General features: G+C 40.9%; 1 protein-coding gene across 25 annotated transcripts in view; it reads left to right on the forward strand.

The window, feature by feature from the left end:
- Window positions 1–23038, forward strand: part of PPFIBP1 (PPFIB scaffold protein 1) — a 178522-nt gene that overhangs the window by 110996 nt on the left and 44488 nt on the right. For 24 of the 25 annotated variants that reach the window (XM_089920424.1, XM_089920411.1, XM_089920412.1 and 21 more), the window contains 4 exons: window positions 3571–3776; window positions 17012–17098; window positions 18196–18309; window positions 19334–19465. In XM_089920424.1, coding sequence (XP_089776550.1) covers window positions 3571–3776; window positions 17012–17098; window positions 18196–18309; window positions 19334–19465 — 539 coding nt within the window. Of the gene's footprint in view, window positions 1–3570; window positions 3777–3797; window positions 9519–17011; window positions 17099–18195; window positions 18310–19333; window positions 19466–23038 lie in introns of those variants that run through there. The other variant, XM_089920432.1, reaches the window with a different exon arrangement.

Raw genomic sequence — 23038 nt, forward strand, 5'->3', positions numbered from 1 at the left:
CTGGCCCCAGCTCCTTCGCTTTTCTGGTCACAAATTGGACTCTACTCTGCTTCGGTGGTTTGAAGAAATCAAAGGTATTTTCCTCTTCAGAAGGTTCTTCTCGTCAGGGGAGTGTCATGTGGGGTCTGACCTCCTTTGTTATACTTCTATGTCCTGGAGACCCAGCTTCAATTGGACCTCTTTTGTAGATTAGACCACACCTTGAGTACTGTATTCGATTCTTAGAATATTATTTTCAAAGTGTCATTGGCAAACGAAAACTTACCTAGAGAAGGTAAGCGTGAAGGTGAAGAGTTTAACAAACTAAGGAACTGGTTATGTTTAACCTAGAAAAGTGTATTCTTGCTCAGGGCATAATATTGGGTTGGCCAAAATGTTCCTTCAGTTTTTAAGTAAAAATAAAAGACACATTTTTCATTTTCACCAAGAACTTTATTGAACAGCATATTCACCCTTCTGTTCCACTACCTTCTGCCATTTTTCAGGCAACTCCATAATTCCGTCTTCACAAAACTTTTAATCTTTTTGAGCAAAGAACAGTTCCAGGTGCCTTTTACAGTCTGCCAGGGAATTGAAGTTTTTTCCATTAAGAGAATTTTGTAAAGATGAAAATAAATGGAAATCTGAAGGTGCAATGTCTGGTGAATACAGCAGATGAATCAGAACTTCCCAGCCAAGCTGTAACAGTTTTTGCCTGGTCGTCAAAGAAACATGCGGTCTTGCGTTATCCTGATGGAAGATCATGCGTTTTCTGTTGACTAATTCCGGATGCTTTTCGTCGAGTGCTGCTTTCAGTTGGTCTAATTGGAGCAGCACTTGTTGGAATTAATTGTTTGGTTTTCCGGAGGGAGCTCATAATAGAGGACTCCCTTCCAATCCCCCCGTATACACAATATCACCTTCTTTGGATGAAGACCGGCCTTTGGTGTTGGTTGGTGCTGGTTCATTTCGCTTGCCCCACGATCTCTTCTGTTCCACATTATTGTACAGTATCCACTTTTCATCGCCCGTCACAATATGTTTCAAAAATGGAACGTTTCCCTTATGTTTAAGTAGAGAATCGCATGTGGAAATATGGTCAAGAAGGGTTTTTTTGCTTAACTTATGTGGAACCCAAACATCAAAGCAGTTCACATAACCAAGCTGGTGCAAATGATTTTCAATGCTTGGTTTGGATATTCTGAGTATGTCGGCTGTCTCCCACGTGGTATAACGTTGGTTGTTCTCAATTAATGTCTCGATTTGATCACTGTCAACTTCAACTGGTCTGCCCGACCGTGGAGCATCGTCCAGCAAGAAATCTCCAGCATGAAACTTCGGAAACCACTTTTGACACCTTCTAATAGTCACGGCACCTTCTCCATACACTGCACAAATCTTTTTTTTTGCGTTTCAGTTGTGTTTTTACCTTTCTCGAAATAATAAAGCATAATATGCGGAAAATGTTACTTTTTTCCTTCCATCTTCAATGGCTACACAAAAGTTCCCTAATTTTGATGTTTTTATTGAATGCACGCTGATATGACAGCTGTCACATGCAATCTAACAAAATTGTTTCGAAGTTAAAGACAACTAAGCGCTATTAGAGCCATCGTACAGAAAACCCGAACGAACTTTTTGGCCAACCAAATGTATGCTTTTATTTTTTTAATTAAAAATTTTTTTTTATGTTTTAACTTCCTTTTAAAAAATTGAGATACAGTTGATTTGCAGTGTTAGTTTCAGGTGTACAGCAAAGTGATTCAGTTATACATATATATATTCTTTTTTCAGATTCATTTTCATTACACTTATTACAGGATATTGAATATAGTTCCCCGTGCTATACAGTAGGTCCTTGTTGTTTATCTGTTTTATATGATATATGCTTTTAAATAGTTGAAGGACTATTCAACCATTTACTCTGTCACAGTTTCAGAAAATATAACAACTAGAACCGATTCTAGGCTCTTACCAGAGGTTACGTGTAACCTTACACTTTTAGTGAACCTCTAGTCAAGGAGAGTGGTATTTCTGGAACAGTAGTTGAGGGATTACATTTTACATATTCCACTAGATTGGTGTATTTGTTCCTCAGCCCTGGCAGGGCTTCAGGACCGACATTAGAGTTATTAAGAAAATCCAGATTCCCCAGCTCCCACCTCAGACTGAGTCAGTCAAAGCTTTGTGGGTAGGACCTGGATTTATGTTTTGAAATTACCATCAGTATTTCTCCAGCTGAGGTAAGAGGGAGAGGAGGAGAACTGACTACAAACATTTGGGGAATTTTTCTGAATACATACCTCTCCCCTCTCCCCACCTTGTTTTGTGATGGAGACTGAACAGAGCAGAGGGTTACCATGGGCTCGTGTGCTTTTTAATGATATCATCAGATGATCCTAATACTTAAAACTGCTGGAATAGGACATTATAATCTGTCTGGGTTTTGATGCTTTTCTGTTCTTCCTTCCTCTCGACATACTCTCCTCTATTTTTTCTGAGTTCTCATCTCAACTTTACAGGGTTTCCTGAGGGGGTTGGTTGAGACAGTTATGTGGCTCCATTAGCGTTTACCACTGTGCATATCGGTGGTCACCATCAACACAATTTGGTAGATGTTTGGTTCAAATCTTGTGGTCCAGTATTAGGAATATCAATGGAATGAACCAGCTGAAAGAGAATTCCTTTCCCCATTGTGAGAACTGGCCAACTGGAGAGAGAACTTACACATTGGCTCACAAGTTTCATCAGTCGTAAGACCTTCAGATTTGTGAGGTGATGGCCTAAAATCATAACTGTTGAAATTTAAGTAGAAAGTTAGTATGTATATTTGATAGTATGTATATCTGATAGACCAGAAGATAAAAATCAAAGAGATGAAGAGGTGTATATGGGTGCTTTCAGAATGGGCTGTGGGTCAGTTGTATGGATTTAAGTAGTAGAATGTTTTCTCTAATAAGTAATAGAAAACAAAAAGGGCTGTAAAACTACGTTTTCAAGCTGGTGTTATCAAGAGCATTTGATAGTAGGCTGCAAACAAAATCGTGGGGGGGAATGTTTATACACACATGCACATGCATATACAAATGTACACATGTAAGTTATTGAAGTTCTTCAGAGATTAAATTCTGATCAGTTAACTGGGAGCTGGCCCTCTTACCTTTGAAATTATGCTATGCAATTTCCACCTCAATGTGCAACTTATTTACAGGGCATTTAGAGTTTATGGTTTCTAAAATTTGTATTTTGGGGAATACATGGCTCCACCCAAACTGATCTGCTACCTTATCTTAGCCCTTGTTTCCTTGAGGTCAGCATATCTTACCCCAAAGCCTACCATACTCTTACTACTCCACACAGCTGGCCCCCCTGTTAGATATTTGATCATTGGTATTTATCATCAATTGCATGGTTTTTATTATTTCACCAAATGACTATGCCTTGGAGAGGTTTACGTGATTGAATTCTCTTTTCCCTGTTCCTTGTTTGGTCATTCCTCACTGTGACTAGACTTGCTTGCCACCTTCAGCTTTGGTATATTATCCAACATAAATTGCTCTCTCCATGATTTTTTTTTTTTTTTAAACCTAGGTTCTAAGGCCCTGGAATATTCCAACGGGATTTTTGATTGCCAGTCTCCCACCTCCCCGTTCATGGGAAGCTTGCGAGCTCTGCACCTTGTGGAAGACCTGCGCGGGTTGTTAGAGATGATGGAAGCGGATGAGAAGGAAGGCTTGAGGTGCCAGATCCCAGACTCCACGGCGGAAACGCTCATCGAGTGGCTGCAGAGTCAAATGGTAGATGTCTGCTTGTTACAGGTCCCGCACGGTGAACCTTCTGTTGCTTATTCCAAAATTTAGAACGTAGAATAGCTGATCAGAACAGGAAAAAACAGTCATAGGGCAATAGGTTTGCCCTGATTTTATCCCTTAAGAGATACTGATTCCCTTTTGACCCTAAGGATAGTTTTTTTTTATATATATATAATTTATTCTTGGCTGCGTTGGGCCTTCGTTACTGGGTGCGGGCTTTCTCTAGCTGCGGCGAGCGGGGGCTACTCTTTGTTGCTGCGGTGCGCGGGCTTCTACCTGCGGTGGCTTCTTTTGTTGCGGAGCACGGGCTCTAGGCGCGCAGGCTCAGTAGCTGTGGCGCACAGGCTCAGTTGCTCTGCGGCATGTGGGATCTTCCTGGACTAGGGCTCAAACCCCTGTCACCTGCATTGGCAGGTGGATTCTTAACCACTGTGCCACCAGGGAAGTCCCAGAATAGTTTTTTTTTAAGTGCTGTTAGTATACATTTCATGAATGCCAGCTGGTCACCTGATTTTACCCATAAAAGTGGACTAGCTTTTCAGTTGTGCTTGAATGACCTGCTGTGGCTTAAAACCAAATAGTCCTGTGAGGGAAAGAACAGTTGCACTTAATAGATGCTTTCCTGGTAGTACTGGGAAGTTTACTGTAAAAGGACCCTGTAGCAATTCAAAATAAGGAGTGCAGTGAATAGATACTTCTAATAACAAGGGAGGTTGGTAGCAGTAGCTGATGTCAAGTGCCATCTAGTGGTTGTGGCAGTCATTTCAGTTCCAGTGCCTGAGTTACGCTGTGGATTGGGCTTTAAATGGTGTTCTTATTCACTGAACAATGAGCCTCTTTCTAGGCATCCGGCAGATCTGCCCTTTCCCGGGACATAGTGGTAAATACCGTGGTTTTAGTATGTGTTAAACACGTAAAATCTAGAGAATATCACAAAAATATTCAGAAGAGAAAGTAGAAAAGGTGTTTATTTTGTATTTAAACGATATTCAATTTTTAGGAAGATGCATGAATAAGCCTAGAAGTTAATTGTATCAATATTTATATAAAAGGTAATGAAAATTGTATGAAAGAATCAAGATCTGTTTTTGGTCTGTGGTGGAAATGTAAGGTGTTCGCTTTGGGAACCTTAATAGTACATCCTACGACTAAAGCATTTTCATGTGATGTGACACAAATAGCGGTGTTCCCACCCAGTCCCGTGCTGGACCTTCTTACCTTTCCGGCCAATATATTGTACCTTCCCATTTCAAGCGCAAACAGTACGATCCATCTTTTAGTGGTGGTGCAGCTATGCAACAACCTTGATAGTTAGAGATAGTTTACTTTTTATAATACACAGTGCCTCATTATTGTACTTTATAATTGCTCTGCAAGTTTCTCCTCTAGAGATTTAAGTATCCAGGTTTGCTGATTTCTTTGGAGAATTGCTTCATGCTCTGAAGCCAGACATTTCCTAGCATATTCCTTAGGCTATTTCTACTTCCTCTCTCACCCCTTCTTTACTCCATGTTTTCCTGACCATTCGGCACGTAATAGGAAAGGAACTTACGCTGGTAGAGGAACCCATTCCCAGCCAGCATCGAGGCAGCCAATGGCAGCCATAGCTTGAGAGTACTGTGGTTGAATTTTTCACTTGTGTCCAAAACATTTCCATTAATATGTGCTCAGTCTGTTCTGTTACAGTATTTCTGGAAAAGATTGAAAGTGGTGATGATGGTATCTGAACCTAAATCATGTCATTCATACCTTTTCCAGAAACTTCCAGTGATAGTCACAGCTCACTGAGAGAAGCCAAAGTACTTGCTGGATTGCAAGGGCTTTAGGACTTACTCCTCACTGCTTTCTGACCTAGTGTCTCATTGCACTTCCCCTCTTTCACTCCACTTCAGGCACATGGGATTTCTCACTGATTCTACAACATGCTGGGGAAACTGGCCTCAGGGCCTTTGTACTGGCTGTTCACTCTGCCTGGAAAGTGCTTTCCTCGGGTATCTGTATGGCTAGCTTTCTTGCATTCTCCTTTAAAAGTTGTGCTCTCAGTGAGGCCTTTCCTGGCCACCCTATCTAAAATTTCACTTATTTATTCTTCGTAGTATATCTCCCTGCTTTATTTTTTTCTAAAACTCACCACTTTCTTACGCAATGTGTATTTGCCATATTTATGTGTATTTTCTATCTCTCCAACTGGAATGGAAGCATCATGAATCAAAGATTTTTGCCTATGTTTAAAACAAACCAAAAGTGTATCGATGTTGCCTAGAACAATGCTTGGCACTTAGTAGGTGGTCAGTAATTATATTTGTGATGAATGATGCTCCATGAATGATAAAATGGCATATACATTTGGATGAACTGAGGTTATTTATTGTGTTAAATTTATTCTTTGGGTGCATAATGGCTTGTTAATTTGTGTTTTGGGTTGCTCTCTATCTTAATATTTGACATTTTAAAGTTAAGTAGCCACAAAATGACAAATACTTTACATACCTTACAAAGATTCAGTTTTCATCCAAAAAATGACAATAAAAAACTAGATGTGAGTCCAGAGAGGTAAGTTTTTGGAGGGTTAAACTTATTTATATTTGTCCAACTGATTTATATCTGTCCCCTCACGTGGACCCCAATCCTTCCAAGTTACATGTATTTTCTCAAGCATGTAGAAAATGAAAAAATAAAAGAAGAAAGATGGCAAAGGGCAAAGCCCAAAGCAAGAAGGGGAGAATGGAAATGAGTGTTTGGAATAATGAAGGCATAGGTGTGACATGAATAGTCAGAGCTTACCCTGTAGCAGACTTTAATTTTAGACCCGATAGGTAGAGGGTCTTAAGGCTTGCAATTTAATGATTTGCTGATAGGATAGCTTTCTCCCATTTTAATATGTCAGAAGTTGTGATGTGTCTTATGATCTTAAAAGAGGTATCTATTATACACGTTTTAGCTGGGATTGTTTCTTTCTTTAAATAGTAAGGTACCTAGAGTAGTCAAATAAATTCATGGAGACAGAAAATAGAATAGTGGTTGCCATGGGCTGGGGTAGGGAGGAATGAGAAGTTAATATTTAATGGGTACACAGCTTCAGTTTTGCAAGATGAAAAGAGTTCTGCAGATGGATGGTGACGATGATTGCACAACAATGTGAATGCACTTAATGCCACTGAACTGTCTACGTAAACATGGTTAAATTTGTAAATTTTTTTTTTTTTTTTTTTTTGCGGTACGCGGGCCTCTCACTGTCGTGGCCCCTCCCATTGCGGAGCACAGGGCTCCAGACGCGCAGGCCCAGCGGCCATGGCCCACGGGCCCAGCCGCTTCACGGCATGTGGGATCCTCCCGGACCGGGACACGAACCCGCGGCCCCTGCATCAGCAGGTGGACTCTCAACCACTGCGCCACCAGGGAAGCCCCAAAATTGTAAATTTTTATGTGTGCTTTACTCTAATCAAAATTTTTTAAATTAATAATTTGATAAAATTTAATGGCATCTTAGAATTGGAGGAACACAGAATCCTACGAATTATATTGTACATGGGATAATCATCAAAATAACGAATAAAGGAGATCCTGTCGTAAAAAAGCCGTGAATGATAAAGAAGGCAGGGCTGTAAATTGGCAGTTACAAACGCTGGCTCCGGAGACAGCAGACTTGAACTTTATTTTTATTTTTTTTTTTTATTTTTTTTGCGGTACGCAGGCCTCTCACTGTTGTGGCCTCTCCCGTTGCGGAGCACAGGCTCCGGACGCGCAGGCTCAGCGGCCATGGCTCACGGGCCCAGCCGCTCCGCGGCATGTGGGATCTTCCCGGACCAGGGCACGAACCCGTGTCCCCTGCATCGGCAGGTGGACTCTCAACCACTGTGCCACCAGGGAAGCCCCAGACTTGAACTTTAAATGTTGGCTCTGAGTCTTAGAAGCTTGTAGGATTTGGGGAAATTTTCTTAAGCTGTTTGTCTCAGTTTCCTCATCTGTAAAATGGGAGTGATGGTTTCTGCCACACAGGGTTATGAGGATCCCACAAGCTAATGTATGTTGAGTGTTTGTCGGTGAGCCTGGTGGAGCGTTAGTCAAAAAGGTAATACTGAAGAGTGGATTGTAGAGAGCAAGGGAAACGTTTAACAGGACCCTCTGCAAGGAGGGAAAGAAAGGGTTGAGTCCAGTTACAAGGGAGGTTAGGTTACAAATTATTTCTACAGTTTACTTCTTTGATAAAAGAGTATAGATATTTCCCAGACAATGGGGAAGCTTCCACAACATTTTAGAAAAATTTATTAATGATACTAGTTACGTAATTAAGATTTCATTCATGTTTAATGATGGCCAACTTGGGAGTCCATGTACTTGACTGACTGATGCTAATCTACTCATTAGTGCAACTGGGCATTTGAATTTCTAACCCTTATTTTACCCAAGCCAGGAAGATCCCCTGGTTTCCTGTAGGGTGCAGGTTATTCCTTCACTGCTGATTTCTGCTGCCTGTTCAATTGTTTCATATGATCAGAAGCTGGATAAGAAAAAAGAAAATAGTAACACTAGTAGCTTGTTAGAGTGAAGGGTATTAAATCTACAAGAATGAATTTGTTTTAATCAGGTAGCTATACCTATAGCCTTCTAGGAATGAATAAGTTTCTTTTAGGACTTGGAAGTCTGTCTCCTGTGGTTAAAAAAAAAATCAATTGAATACAACATAGTTGTTCAATAACTGAGGTATAATTCTCTGTTTTGATTGTGAAATGTGGTGTGTTAACACAAATATTAATAATGGAGAATTATGTGCTTCATCCAGCTCAGAGTTTAAGAGAGGAAATAGAAAAATATGTCTGACTGTTTGAGCCAAACAAGTAGTTTTTGTTTACTTTCGAGCTAACTCGATGAATTGCCCTAGAACATTCTTACAATGCTTTTTCCAGTAGATGGAGCTGAGGTTCATGACCTTCACCAGATCCTGAAATCCCAAAGTGTCTGATCATTTGGCATTTTTAATTATGAAGCAGTCTCAAAATCACCAGAAATTACAAAAAGACAGTTTTCAACAAAGTGAATGAAAATACTGATGGTAAAAACTGCAAGTCAGGCACCATAAGCCATGAGATAAGTAGCATATAAAATGGGGGAAATGAAGTGTTCGTGACTGGCTCCTGACCTGTTAACTCATTCTAATGCACTTCTACCTTTTCTCTATGTTAAAAAAAAAGATAATATTAATCTTAAGTGTACCTCGTTTAAATGTTTCTGTAAAAATAACAATACTGAGAATTTATTTAAAGAGTTCAGACACGGGGTATGTTCTCTCCAGGGCTGCTGGCTGTTCTTCCCGAGTCCCTGACCCTCAGCCACAGAATCCATCCCCATCCCACTCATCCCCTGATCCCTGCTGCTCTCTGGCCAGCTTCTCTTTTCCTGTGTGCCTCCAGGGAATGTTTTTTCAAGCCTTGGCAAACAAGGTGCATCCTAAGATTGTATCCCGTATGTGGTCACAATTATCTGAGTTATGCCACGTCTCACTGAGACATCCTGGTTGAAGTTAAACCTGTTTTTCCCTTAGGCTTCTGGAAAACTCACATGGAAAGGGTCCACAGAAACAGGAAAGCAAATGGACCAAGTCAGCAGAATTCTCCATCAAGAGAGGCCAGTGCTGTGTGAACAGTGAGAGAGGTGCTTTCAGTGGAATCCCAGGCTACCAGTAGTTGTTGGGATTGAATAAAAAGATTCCTCTATTCTTTTATGAAAGTGAGTTAAGAAAGAATAAGTGGCAAGAAAAATAGCGACAGCATTTTTTCTTGATCTCAAGTTCCCCTTCCCAAAGTAGAAGAGGTTCTTTCGCTAGCTCTGCATCCTGTCACATAGCTAGATTTTAATAAATATGAATAAAGGGTGAATGAATGAATATGGTGCACTCCTAGAATAGGAGCTGGGCCTTAGTTTCTACGGGACCTTCTGTTCTCCATCCTTCTGGGACTCAGGGGACTTTGGAGTATACCTGTGACCGGGATAATGTTGCAGCCTCATCGTGTACCCCCTCCCTGCTACAGAAGCTTCAGGAGCATGGTGATGTGTGTGAAAATAAGGCGAGGAGGGGGTACAGCCCATCTTCTCTCCTCAAGAAAAGTTCTTTTAGACAAAAGAACTCTTTAGGAGACACTAAAGCAGTTTAACCTCACCCTGTATTGGCTGTGGATGCACGAATGAGGGAGGTGCTGGCATGCCCTAGCTGTGTAACAGGATAGCCATTGTATCTTGGCAATTAATATTTTAATTTGGCACAAATACTCCACGGGAAGCTCTCTCACTGTATTTCTAATAAGACTGGCAGATGAAAGCTCTTGGCGTCTGCTGCTCTCCCCAGCATTTCAGATGTAGTTACATTTTTGGAGTAATGCACCTCAGAGGCTGGCCTACTGCTGTGCTTTCTCTCGCTCCAGAGCACTGTTTAGTTAAGAACATACTTTCTGTCTCTGGGAAACAAGCGCCGTGAAAATTAAAACCCAGAAAAACAAAACCTCAAAGCCATAGTCTAATTTTGACCACATCTGTAATCTTGACTTGGAAAGTACAGAATATATTCAGGCTCATTCTTAGTTTCAGTCTTTGATGTACTTTCTGACAACATTGAATAAACTGATGTCTTTCTAGGAGAGGGTCATGATTGGGCTTTTGGGATGGGATGAAATGTGTGTGAGGTTTATGTCCCCTTTTGGTTTTCTTTCTGAGCAGAGATGCTGAGATTTTGGAATAAAGAGAGGGCTTCCTGAAGACGTTGTTTTTCTGAACTGCAATAGAAATTTAGGAAGGAAAAATAAGTGGGCTGTTTGCAAGCCTGACCCAGAGTCAGAGGTACTATAGTACACAGGTGCACTGGCCGATTGGAGGGGATGCTCCACTGGCCCCAAATGGTAGCGGTGTTGCCCTGAGGTGATTGTTTACAGCACAAAGGTAGGCCTCCCCACCCTAATTACACCACATGAAGTGCGAGGACAGGGCAGCAGAGCGCCGCCTCTGCCTGGTGGCTTGATTTCCAACGTTATTGGTGTAGTGCTCTTTGACTCTTAGGACAAAAGAGTATGAGATGCTTCATTGCGGTGTTGGGCCGAAATGAAATATGACTGTGATGTTTGTGGCTGACAGATTCAAGTCTTATCTCACTCTCTCCTCTTCCCCAGTCTCTCCTAGGAGAGCAGGCAATAAATGTTTGCATGCGGTGGTACAGATATAATACTGTGATTAGGACATGAAAGACCCTGTATTAGATATGTCTTTTGGTAGCTAAAGATAACATTTAATTAAAGGAGCTTGAGTGAACTGCACATTCCCTTTTCTTTCTTTCTTTCTTTCTTTCTCTTCTTTTGGCTGCACCATGTGACTTGCAGGATTCTCAGTTCTTCAACCAGGGATTGAACCCGGGCCACGGCAGTGAAAGCCCGGAATCCTAACCATTAGGCCACCAGGGAACTCCCCCCCACCACTTTCCTTTGCTGATACTGAATTTTAAGAAACAGAATCGTGAAATCAAAAGGGCATGGCAGTTTTGTGTTTTGTGGGTTTTTTTGGCAGCGCGCGGGCCTCTCACTGCTGTGGCCTCTCCCGTTGCGGAGCACAGGCTCCGGACGCACAGGCTCAGCGGCCATGGCTCATGGGCCCAGCCGCTCTGCGGCATGTGGGATCTTCCCGGACTGGGGCACGAACCCGCATCCCCTGCATCAGCAGGCGGACCCTCAACCACTGCGCCACCAGGGAAGCCCGGCATGGCAGTTTTTAAAACTATATATATTTACTGGGTGGAGAGAGAGAGAGAGAGCGAGAGAGAGAGAATGAGAGAGAGAGAGAATGAGAGAGAGAGAGAATGAGGAGGTGTGTGTGTGTGTGTGTGTGTGTGTGTGTGTGTGTGTGATAGTACTAGTCCAACTATTTCTTAACATTTGTTGTCCTTGTAAAATTGGACTGATTTTCTTTTCCCCATTTTAATTTAGTTACTCACCATCCTGATTTGGGAATGTTATATTCAAAATGAGTTCTATGTTATAAATAAGTTTAACTGTGGCAAATTACTGCTTGTATGTTGATCCTGGATTTTAACAGGACAACAGAACTCAGGAAAGAACAACAAACCAAAAATGAAGGTTGGGGACAAAAGAGGGCCAAGTGTAGGCTAATGCAAACCAACAGAACTAAGAAAATCAGAGGAAAACACAGCATGATACTTTCAGCAAAAATAACGGACAGGGGCTTCCCTGGTGGCGCAGTGGTTGAGAGTCCGCCTGCCGATGCAGGGGACACGGGTTCGTGCCCCGGTCCGGGAAGATCCCACATGCCGCGGAGCGGCTGGGCCCGTGAGCCATGGCCGCTGAGCCTGCGCGTCCGGAGCCTGTGCTCCGCAACGGGAGAGGCCACAACAGTGAGAGGCCCGCGTACCGCAAGAAACAAAAAATAAATAAATAAAAAATAACAGACAAAAGACTCCCACCTGCCATGAATTAATAACTATTGAAACTGGGTGATGAGTACAAAGGGTTTCATCATTATAGTCTTTACTTTTATATATATTTGAAATTTTCTGTAAAAAAACATTTTAAAAAAGAGACCCACATAAGGCAAGATGTTAACATTTATTAACATCTTTTTTTAACATGTAACATGTTTTTTTAACATGTAACATTTATTACATCTTTTTACTTGATTGTGTATTTATATTTGATGACTAAGGGGAAGTTAATATGAAAAGAAGAGCTTCTACTTAGATGGCAAAGGCTAAAGTAGATGGTGCTTGATATTACGTGTAGCACCTGCTACGTGAGTTCAGGCAGTTCATGTTCTCGGGTGTGGTTTCTGGCTAGCCCTAGGATTCTATAATTCTATGAGGAAACAAGCTTTGTAGACATTTTCCCTCCATTATGCCAGGAAGATCTGGCAAACACCATGGGTTCCTTAATTAAATTAAAGTATCACTGTTACAGCCCAGCTGCATCTACTGCCCTGCCCTCCCTGTTGTGCTACAGTCCCGCCCTTCCACACACCGTTAGTTGACGTTGTTGAAATCCTCCAGTTGATTCCAATTTTGACTTAAACTTTCAGCTGGACTGAACATGGTCAATGTAGGGTTGCGTCATGAGTTGAACTAGAAAGAGTTATTCTGAAGGCATCTCTGGGATTTTGAGTAAAGTAATTTGGGCTGGTGTTCAGTGTTTTGGATTTTAAATTGACTCAACGAGAGTTTATACCAAATATGTTTTTAATTATGAGCTTAGGGTTTTGTAAGCCTCATGGGAGAATCAAAAGAAATGTAAGAGAGTTTCGTACTGAGGTACTGTTGGGAAGAATAAGTGACCAACTCGCGTAAAATCACTAGCAAGCCCTCCCTGGTGGAATATGATGAAAAGTTAATTGTGAAGTTCAAGACAAGACACAGAAGAGGAGTCAGTAGAGGAGAGAATGGCACAGTATAAGGAGGAGGTGGGAACTGGCTATGAAAGATGGATTTCTGTGAAAGATACAGGCAAAGAGGAGTGGGAGGGCATACAGGGGTGGGCACAGAGCCCTGGAGTAGATGTTGGAAAGGAGAATGGACGAAAGTTCATTGAGAGGAAGAAATTGATGGTGAGGAGGAAAAAGGCAATAATTGTAGGTCAGTTCTCAGGGAAACAGGAAATCAAGGTTCCAAAGTAGAGGAATGGTAAGCTTTTAGGAAGGAGCTAAGGCTCAGTTCCCCTGAGACTGGCAGGAAGGAAGACAGGGAAGACGTAGGAGGCAGTACGTAATGTTGTGCGTTGAAGAAGGAAGTATATGAGGGAGTTCATGCAACAGGACCTCAATTACTGTCCATTAAAAAGGCTCTGAGGTCACCTCTTAAATGTGGTAGGAAGAGGGGGGTACAGGCTTGAGGGGAAAGGAGTGTGTGTACCAGGTGGTAGAGGAAATGTCAATAAAAGTCTTACTGAGGGCTTCCCTGGTGGCGCAGTGGTTGAGAGTCTGCCTGCCGATACAGGGGACACGGGTTCGTGCCCCGGTCCGGGAAGATCCCACATGCCGCGGAGCAGCTGGGCCCGTGAGCCATGGCCGCTGAGCCTGCGCGTCCGGAGCCTGTGCTCCGCAACGGGAGAGGCCACAACAGTGAGAGGCCCGCATACTGGAAAAAAAAAAAAAAAAGTCTTACTGAGAAGAAAGAAGGCCAGGATAGAACCATTCATTCATCTTTTATTCGTCTGATGTTTACTGAACACCTATCATTGTTCCTTCATTCAGCAGTCAGTTAGCTGCAGTCCTTCACTGCACGTCAGATGGAAAGAGGAACCGACAAAGAATGCAGAGTCTGTTGGAAGAGAGAGATGCATAGGTAGCCAAGTCTAGCCTAGTCCTTTCAGTGTGATTCCTGCTGTAGTGAAGGGTCATCTGGATGCTGTAACTGGCATATAAGTGAACAGGCAATTCAAGGAAGACTTTCCAGACCAAGCCCCATTTGAGGTGGACCTTAAGGAATGAGGAACAAGGAGGAAAGGGTAGGAAATACAGTCCATGCAGAGGGAATAGAATTGGTGTGTGAGAGAGCATACCTGGTTTGGGGAGGCTTGGGGTGGTCTGGGGGGTAGAGCACAGGAGACGGAGGAAGAATAGGGGTGGTAGGGTATTTGCCTAATGGAATTTGCCTCTTGCTAACATTTTTTAGGCAAAGGTAACAAAATTAGCAGAAACAAATAAACGTGAATAGAATAGACCTTTACCTGCTTGAGTAAGTCAACACAGTGCTTTGAAAGCATGTAACCATTCCAGTAGTGGCTCTTTTGCTTTATGTACCTATAGTGATTTTAGTGTTTAAAAATAAACTACTCTTGAGTGTTATGAGTGCTTGTAAATATCAGTACAGTGTTAAGAAACGTGAGTATGCTCATTGTGGTCAATTTTTAGTATTTTTAAATGGATACTTTTGTAGAACTGGTTTTGAAACAACTTATTTCCATATCATAGGCAGTGGTTTCGTGAAACCCTTCTAGAACTTGCCCTAGAAACACTTCTAACCTTGCTCTAATTTCCTTCAGTCAGGAGAAAGAGGATTTTTGTTTTATGTCTTCACTGAGCAGAAAGCTTTTTTTTTCTACCCAATGAAATGGATGTTTATAAAACGTTGCTTATGTAGTTTTAAAAGCAGATGCCTGCTAATGTTCATAATCAATATGAGGAATTTAAAGCTGTGCAGGGCCGGTCTCAGCACTTTCTTAGATCGAGAACGTGCGTTACACATCCTGGCTCTTTTCCAAAAAACTGTCCTCAAGAAGTTAACATAAATTTCATTTTCCTGGTAGTCCCCAGGGATGGAAGTCATCCCGGCCACTCCGTCAGACTCCTCCTAATACTTGTAATTTAATTCTGGGCACTTCAGTTTACAACATAAATAGAATTATGCTGTGATAATTGTGCAGGTATGTGTGGTCAAGCAGGTGATGTTAAAAATTTTATCCACACAGTGCATGCTTAACTAAATTAGTTTCAGATTCTCTTGTGGCCTCATGGGAAATACATCCAAGTGCACCGATGTTTTGAGAAGAAACATCCTGCAATTTTCTTTTTTGTTGAAGCTCCATTTTTGTTTGTTTTTGTTTCCTTCCCAACACATAACTTTTGTTATTCTCAGAATTTGTACTTTAAAAATACATTAATTGGAAAGGCAGAGTGATAAAACTCTTAATTCTGGAAAAATAATTGCTGTCACATCAGTCGTGTTCTGGGCAGTGAGCATGTACAGCGTGTATTTTCTTGAAGTCTGAGGTTGTTTATTTGCTTTTTCAGTTGAACTCTGGGTGGCCCCATCTAACCATTTTGGACTCCACTGGCTTTTATGTCTGTTGTGTTTGAATGAGGGATCAGGAAATTCTATTGGATTACACACTATGTGATTAGGAACTATTTCAATGAGATACCAAGAGACACAGCACATACACTACTCTATTTCAGAACGACATTCTTATGTTGTCTGCACTCTGTGAGCCTTTTCAATCTGTCTCCTTAATCACTTGTATATATTGCAATACAAGACGGCCGAGGGAAAAAATCTACACTTCCTTTCCCAGTCTGTACTTCCTTTGGCATTTGTGCCATCCATAAATATGCCCAAATCTGATAAAAAGGGGGCAGAAGGGAGGAGAAAAAAGAGTAAGCACTAGTCTAAGTAGAGCACTGGGCTGGATGCTGTGGAGGTTACCAGATGATACCAGTTTGCAGGCTCTGCCTGGAAGCTTAGCAAACAGTAGGTGAACAAGCAAACCCACGAGAAGTTAATAGATTCAGAAGGGAATGTGGTAAATCACCGATGAGCATGGCTAGTCCGTGCTGCAAGGGGAGGTCATTGTGGACTCAGTGCTTAAGCTCTTGGGGGAAAAGAGAAAGGCTTCAAAGGGGGGGAAGGGAAAGGCTTCCCTGGTGGCGCAGTGGTTGAGAGTCCGCCTGCCGATGTAGGGGACGTGGGTTCGTGCCCCGGTCCGGGAAGATCCCACATGCCGCGGAGCGGCTGCGCCCGTGAGCCAAAGGGGGAAGGGAAGATTTGTCCTGTGATTTGAAGACTTGAGTAGCAGGAAGAGGCCGGTGGTGTAAGTTGCCCCTGCTGTCTCCCGTGTAAAGGCGGGCATTGGTAGTCCTGGATTTGGGAGGAGAGGGCAGGAATGGAAGGACCTCCCAGGTCATTCCCGCTGATAGAGGCATTCAGGGGGAAAGAGCGATTTTGTGCCCGACCACACGCTCACAAAGCTTTGCGTGCCCAGGTGGGCATCCACTGTCAGTGACTATCAGTAGCCACTGTTCCTTTTGGGTCATTATTTTCTTCTTGATGAGTTGTTTTTTGTTCTTGTTGCTTTGTATATGAACCATGTTTCCTTCTCATATTTTCTATTAAGGGCAGTAACAGCTGCGCTGAATTCAATTCAGGTTCCTTGGATTAAAAACATATGCAATTTTTATTTACCCACAGTAGTTCAATTTTTACTCTCCTTTTTTTTTTTGGTAGCGCCAGGTCTTTAGTTGAGGCAGGCAGGCTCCTTAGTTGCGGCTAGCCGGCTCCTTAGTTGTGGCATGTGGACTCTTAGTTGCAGCATGCATGTGGGATCTAGTTCCCTGGCCAGGGATTGAACGCGGGCCCCTGGCATTGAGAGCGTGAGTCTTAACCACTGCGCCACCAGGGAAGTCCCTCACAGTAGTTCAGTTTTAAAGAGGGTCAGGCTTACCCATATCACTTCCTTTTTCAGACAAATGGACACCTCCCTGGGAATGGAGATGTGTATCAAGAAAGGCTGGCACGTTTAGAAAATGATAAAGAATCTCTCGTTCTTCAGGCAAGTGATTTTTAAATGCTGTTTTTCCCTCATGACTTAACTTACAAAGACCATTTTAAATTGGGATGGCAAGTTCAGATGCTCACAGGAGCCAGACTGCTAATAGAAGTAAGCGCAGTAGGCCATCTGTACACGTTCAGGAGCGGTGAGGACTGTGGCAGAACAAGCATACATGTGAACGACACTTCTCAGCCTCTGCTCTTCAAGGGCCAGTCTGATGACAGGCACAGTGTCATCTGATTTTCTGATGTGATCTGTTTCTTTTTTAATATATAACAGAAATTCTGATTTTTATACTATATATGTGTGTCTATATATTCATACATCTATTCCATAAATATGAATAAGTATTTCTGAAACTGAATATATATTTAATTTTTCAATTTTAAAAATGATACCATGGACCAAACAAAACACAAAGTGGGTAGTGGAGTCCTGTTTGTAGGCTAAATCAGAGTTTTCCTCTCCTTCATAATCCTTTAAATCCTTGGCACGTAGTTTTACTTTGGTATGTTGAGCTAAAAGAACTGAAACATATTTACGAGGCTGGTGATCGTTGGGAGGAAAACTCAGGTTTGCAATAAGCACTGAGGATGAAAGACTAAGCCAGTGGCTCCTCTTGCACCTCTGAGCTACACCCTGGCTTTCGAACACATCCGTGGACGGTGTGATCATGAAAGATCTCATGGAGGTTGGATTCCCTGGACTCTTTGTTTGTCAAGCGTCAGATTTAAGTAGTCCTTGATAACTTCTCTTTCAAACATTAACTTCATTTCCTCTCTTAATCTCTAATACCACCTCCTACCCCCACCATCCCTCAAAAAAGATAATTTCTGTATATGCTCTTTCTCTATAAAATGTTGCACATCCCCAATCAGCCCTAACTTCCTTGAAAATTGAATAAGAGTCCTCAGACCAATAAGCATCGCATAAATAAGAGTGTGAAGGTCTGGTTTCTTATTAATTCTCAGATTTCTTTTTTTTTACAGCCAAATGAGTGGTAACATCATCCCAGTTTTTGTTTTATATAGAGAAATAAAGTTGGCAGTGGGACCCAAGTTCTTCCTAATCCATTAAATATTTTGCTTTAAATACAGGTAAGTGTGTTAACAGACCAGGTAGAGGCTCAGGGAGAAAAGATTCGCGATTTGGAGTTTTGCCTTGAAGAGCACAGAGAGAAGTTGAATGCCACAGAAGAAATGCTGCAACAGGTATGTTCAGAAGCCGGTACCGAGGTGGGGTTTTTCTGCTGGCCTATTTGAGATGCTACATTTATATGTTGTGTTTGCTCTGATGCAGTGGTGAATTTCGTGATTCACTTAGCCTGGTTTATTTTACTTTTTTTCTTTTTGGCTGTGCTGCTCGGCATGTGGGATCTTAGTTCCCCGACCAGGGATCAAACCCACGCCCCCTGCAGTGGAAGCGTGGAGTCTTAACCACTGGACCACCAGGGAAGTCCCCTGGCTTATTTTAAGCAAAAAACCTAGAGTAGCAGGTCTCTAAACACATACACACAGTAGAAAGTGTTCACTGCAATTAGAGTCTGGAATAGAATATTAATAGGATTGTAGATAATTTTAAATGTCTCCTTTATGCTTTCATATGGTTTCCTAATTTCCAACCATGAATGTATATTTTATGATTAAGAAAAAAGATAAGTACCTTATATGACTTATTGGAAAAATTTTATAATGTATGTGGGTGCACACACATATGGTGCTCGTCTGTGAGAGGGCCTATAATACAGCAGGTAGAATACACACTGGAGTGAGACTGTTAAGGCTGAGTCTCTGCTTTGCCATTTCCTTGCTGTATGACCTTCTGCAAGTTCTTAACCTCTCTGTTCCTTAGCTTCCTCGTCTGTTGAATAAGAATAATTCATGAATTATCCTATGAGTTTCTATCTCATAAGGTTGTTTTGAGGACTGAACCACTGAATACCTGTAAGAACAGTGCCTGGCACATAGCAAACATAATAGCATCATCAGTGTTACCATCAGGCTTAAGAATATATACTTTTATATATGTGTGTATCAATATAATGCTTATTGAGCGTTAGTTCGGCTCTTTGAAGGGTAACTAAAGCAAATGATTTTTTCCAAATGTATCTATTTAGTAATTAATCTTCACATCCTCTACTTAAGAGTTACTGCTTTGCAGTCATAAGTGAGACACATCCATATGTGGCTGTTTACAATAAAACAACTTTTGGATGTATCTCTTAAATTCTAATAGGAGCTTCTGAGCAGGACATCCTTAGAAACTCAGAAGTTGGACCTGATGGCTGAAATATCTAACTTGAAGTTAAAACTGACAGCTGTAGAGAAGGACAGATTGGATTACGAAGATAGATTCAGAGACACAGAAGTAAGTGATACCCTTCCTCTCTCTTTATATACATATACGTATCTATGCACATATATATGCATACTTATATATCTCGCACACACGTATTCCTAGAACAAGTTGAAATTCCTTGGAGTTGTGAAGGAGAGGCAGTTAATTACTATGTTCCCTCATTATCCATGCTTCTTTTTAAGAATAAACTTACACTGACTTTTTATCACTAAATGATAGTGGTAATTTACATTTTGAGACTTTTTTTTTTTTTTTTTTGCGGTACGCGGGCCTCTCACTGCCGTAGCCTCTCCCGTTGCGGAACACAGGCTCCGGACACGCAGGCTCAGCGGCCATGGCTCACGGGCCCAGCCGCTCCGCAGCATGTGGGATCTTCCCGGACCGGGGCACGAACCCGCGTCCCCTGCATCGGCAGGCGGACTCTCAACCACTGCGCCACCAGGGAAGCCCTATTTTGAGACTTTTGATATGAAATATTAATCCTTTCACTTGCCTTTAGAAATACTTTTGACTTTCAGACATTTGGAGCTTCTGTCTATCTATTCTAGCCATCCATGCATCCATCTGTCCATCTGTTCATCCATACTGATTCTCTTCATTGTGGAAATAATGGGTTCAAGTGCATGATTTTACTAGTAGTTCTTATTTAAGCACACTGATTACTTACTCTATAGTAAGTAGATTTTTAAATGTGTGTGGCAAACATGCTTTCATTACGCAATCATAAAAATCGCAGATTTTTAGAGGTCGTTTAATTTGGCCTTCTACTTTTGGTCTAATCCACATGTAAATCATTCCAAATAAATACAGCTCAGTATACTTTTGTGAAATTCAGGGTAGATTCTACAACATGAAATACCCATTTTCCTGGCTAAACATGCTTTCTTGTTTGTTTGACCTAGTTTATTGTTAATCCAGGTTTTCTAATTTGTTAATTGCTTTTTTGTCAAGGGGGGAGTTCAGAGCATATCCAAATGAAATCTATTCATTTGAAAATAAGTATAAAGAACTGTAGAAATTTTTTCTCTCCTAGGGCCATCTCTTCCTTTCTCTTTATTTTGTTTCCTCAGTTGGGGTATGGAGAGGTGTCATACTGAATTAGAAAAATGGGTACCAAGAAGGAGAGAGGAGAAATCATTTACTTACTTTCCCCCTCTGTCTTCATTTCAAATATTTGTTTTATGCTCACTACATGCCATCATGATATGATATATATTATCCACATATGTTATCCACTGTGTGAAAGTCCTTCCTTGAGCTGAATGTAATAAGGTTTACTCCACTGCTATTCTTAAAATTAAATTTTCTGTCGAAGATGTAACTATAATGGAAAGTCTTGGTATGTGTATTACTTGCTCAGTAACAAAAGGAAATCCCCAGCTTAGCTCATGTTTTAATCTTAAAGCTCTTTGTCAGTCACCTATATAAGTATGTTTTTCATTTAATTGAGACTGGGGCTTTTAAAACAAAACTTAGGAAGTCACCTACTTTCATTAAAATTCTAGCTTTTGTGCTTTCTTTAAAAATCTGTTTGGGTATTTCCTCTTTTCCCTTCTGTCTTTCCCTGACTCCACAGCTGCTACAGAACACATTGGTAGAATTCAGTCAACAGATGGATAACATAGCAGTGGAGCTAACTCTGGTGTCAGGAAAGAAGTTTATAGTTTTGGGGCATTAAGAGGTGGCCTTATTATACACACAAAGTTTAGGGAAAGTCTTAACCGGCACAAGTGTGGTTAATTTGGATATGAGATGTTAACCAAATATTGGGACTAAATTGAAGTAGCTGTTTTAGGATTTTTTTTTTGTAAGACCCCAGAGCAATATTTACATCTCTTGAGTTTGTCTGCATTTTTTATAAATCCTTTTTTTGGCGTTTCCTTGCTTTGCTCGTGCATTCTCTCAATCATATGCAAGGTGATCTTGTTATCAAACCTGTAGTAATCCCTGATAATTTTCTAATAAACATTCAACACTGTTGTTAAAATGTAGCATGCGCATACTCAGAGATTATGGGATATATGATAAACTTTGTTAAACATGAAAATAAAGTAGTCTTCAAAATTAAAACTAAAAAAATTAAAATTGAATATGCTCATTTTCTTAGAATGAGCATAGAATGCTCATTGTCTTAGAATTTTAGATTATTTGGAGATGAATTTCTAAGAAAACATTGGAGTGGGGGAAGAAGTATAGATACTTCCAAAAGACTGGGGGTAAGAGTCTTGAAACTTTGGAAGATTGAGGGCTTGCCTGTCCCAGGAATTGCTGATAGATGTTTGGCATCGTTCAATGGTGCCCCCTTGTGGTAAGAATACAGATATCAGAAATGAGTTTCTGTGGAGCCCTGAAGAGTTTTCTGAAAAGGAAAAGATAACAGGGATTTTCTTTTTAAAACAGTACTGAACTTCTGATAAGAAGTTAGTTGGAAATAATTTCTATTACATTTTTAAAAGTCTCATGTTAAGGAGCTACTTCCAGATTTTCCAGCTTGACTTTTCATGGGAAGATAGGGCTTCTTTCAGATTAGAAATTTATGTTCATATTTATGGTGTTGCTACAAAGCATGATTGGGTAGGTTTTTTTTAGTAGAAAAATGACCTCAATTTATAATTCTATTTTCTTCATTTGTTTCTTCTTCTTTGCAAATTGCCACTGTTTCTAAAGGAAGTGGTAAAATACAACAATCCAATAGAATTCAAAGCTGTTTTTTACCAATAAGAAAGTGGGAAAATACATATAAGAAAGACCAGATTGATTAAGGAAGGCTACTAAGAATTCATATTATGCAAAGATGGTTAATAAACGGGAGATAAATAAATGGGAGAAACTGACCTTTTCCTTGAACTTGAATTCTGAACTTGTACATAAGGACTCACAACTGAAATGTTATTAAATGATGTCAGTTATTTACCTCATTCATAAAAGGAGAAAATAGATATCCTCTTATTGAAACATTGTATTAATAGTAATTATAATTAATATTAATAAGTACTTATTATATAATACTAGGTAGTACTTTTCCCCCTTTTACAAGAAACTACAATTTAAAAGCTTGTAGATTTTCTGAGAAGTGTATTTCACAACAGCATCCTTTTTTCTAGCCCCTGTGAGATTGAATTCTTACACTTAGAAGCTTAGAATAATCCCTCAATAAAAAACTTTTATTTCTTATTGCATTGTTCTGTTTGTTTTTTACAGCATTCTTGTGTAATTCTTTTCTATCTGTGAATCTGTGGCTCAGGAATAACTGTCTTGAAAAGGAAGGAACAAAAACACGTTAACCATTGGTGGGGTTTTCATGCCTTGTGGTTAAAAAAAAAAAAAAGTCTTCACAGAGTATTTGAGCCCTTCTTTTGGATGAGTTGGTATTGTTTCACATTCTAATTTCCTTTTCCTATTCCCTGGGCTCTGGACAAAGATATGTCACTATTGCTCAGAATATTTAGACAAAATTTTATAAGCAAATTAGTTTTGTTTGTTTGGGTTTTTTTTGTGGTATGCGGGCCTCTCACTGTTGTGGCCTCTCCCGTTGCGGAGCACAGGCTCCGGACGCGCAGGCTCAGCGGCCATGGCTCACGG

This window comes from Delphinapterus leucas, chromosome 11 (assembly GCF_059928025.1).
Source record: "Delphinapterus leucas isolate spDelLeu-1000000601 "Yukka" chromosome 11, BTC_Dleu_Yukka2, whole genome shotgun sequence".
Lineage (NCBI taxonomy): Eukaryota > Metazoa > Chordata > Mammalia > Artiodactyla > Monodontidae > Delphinapterus > Delphinapterus leucas.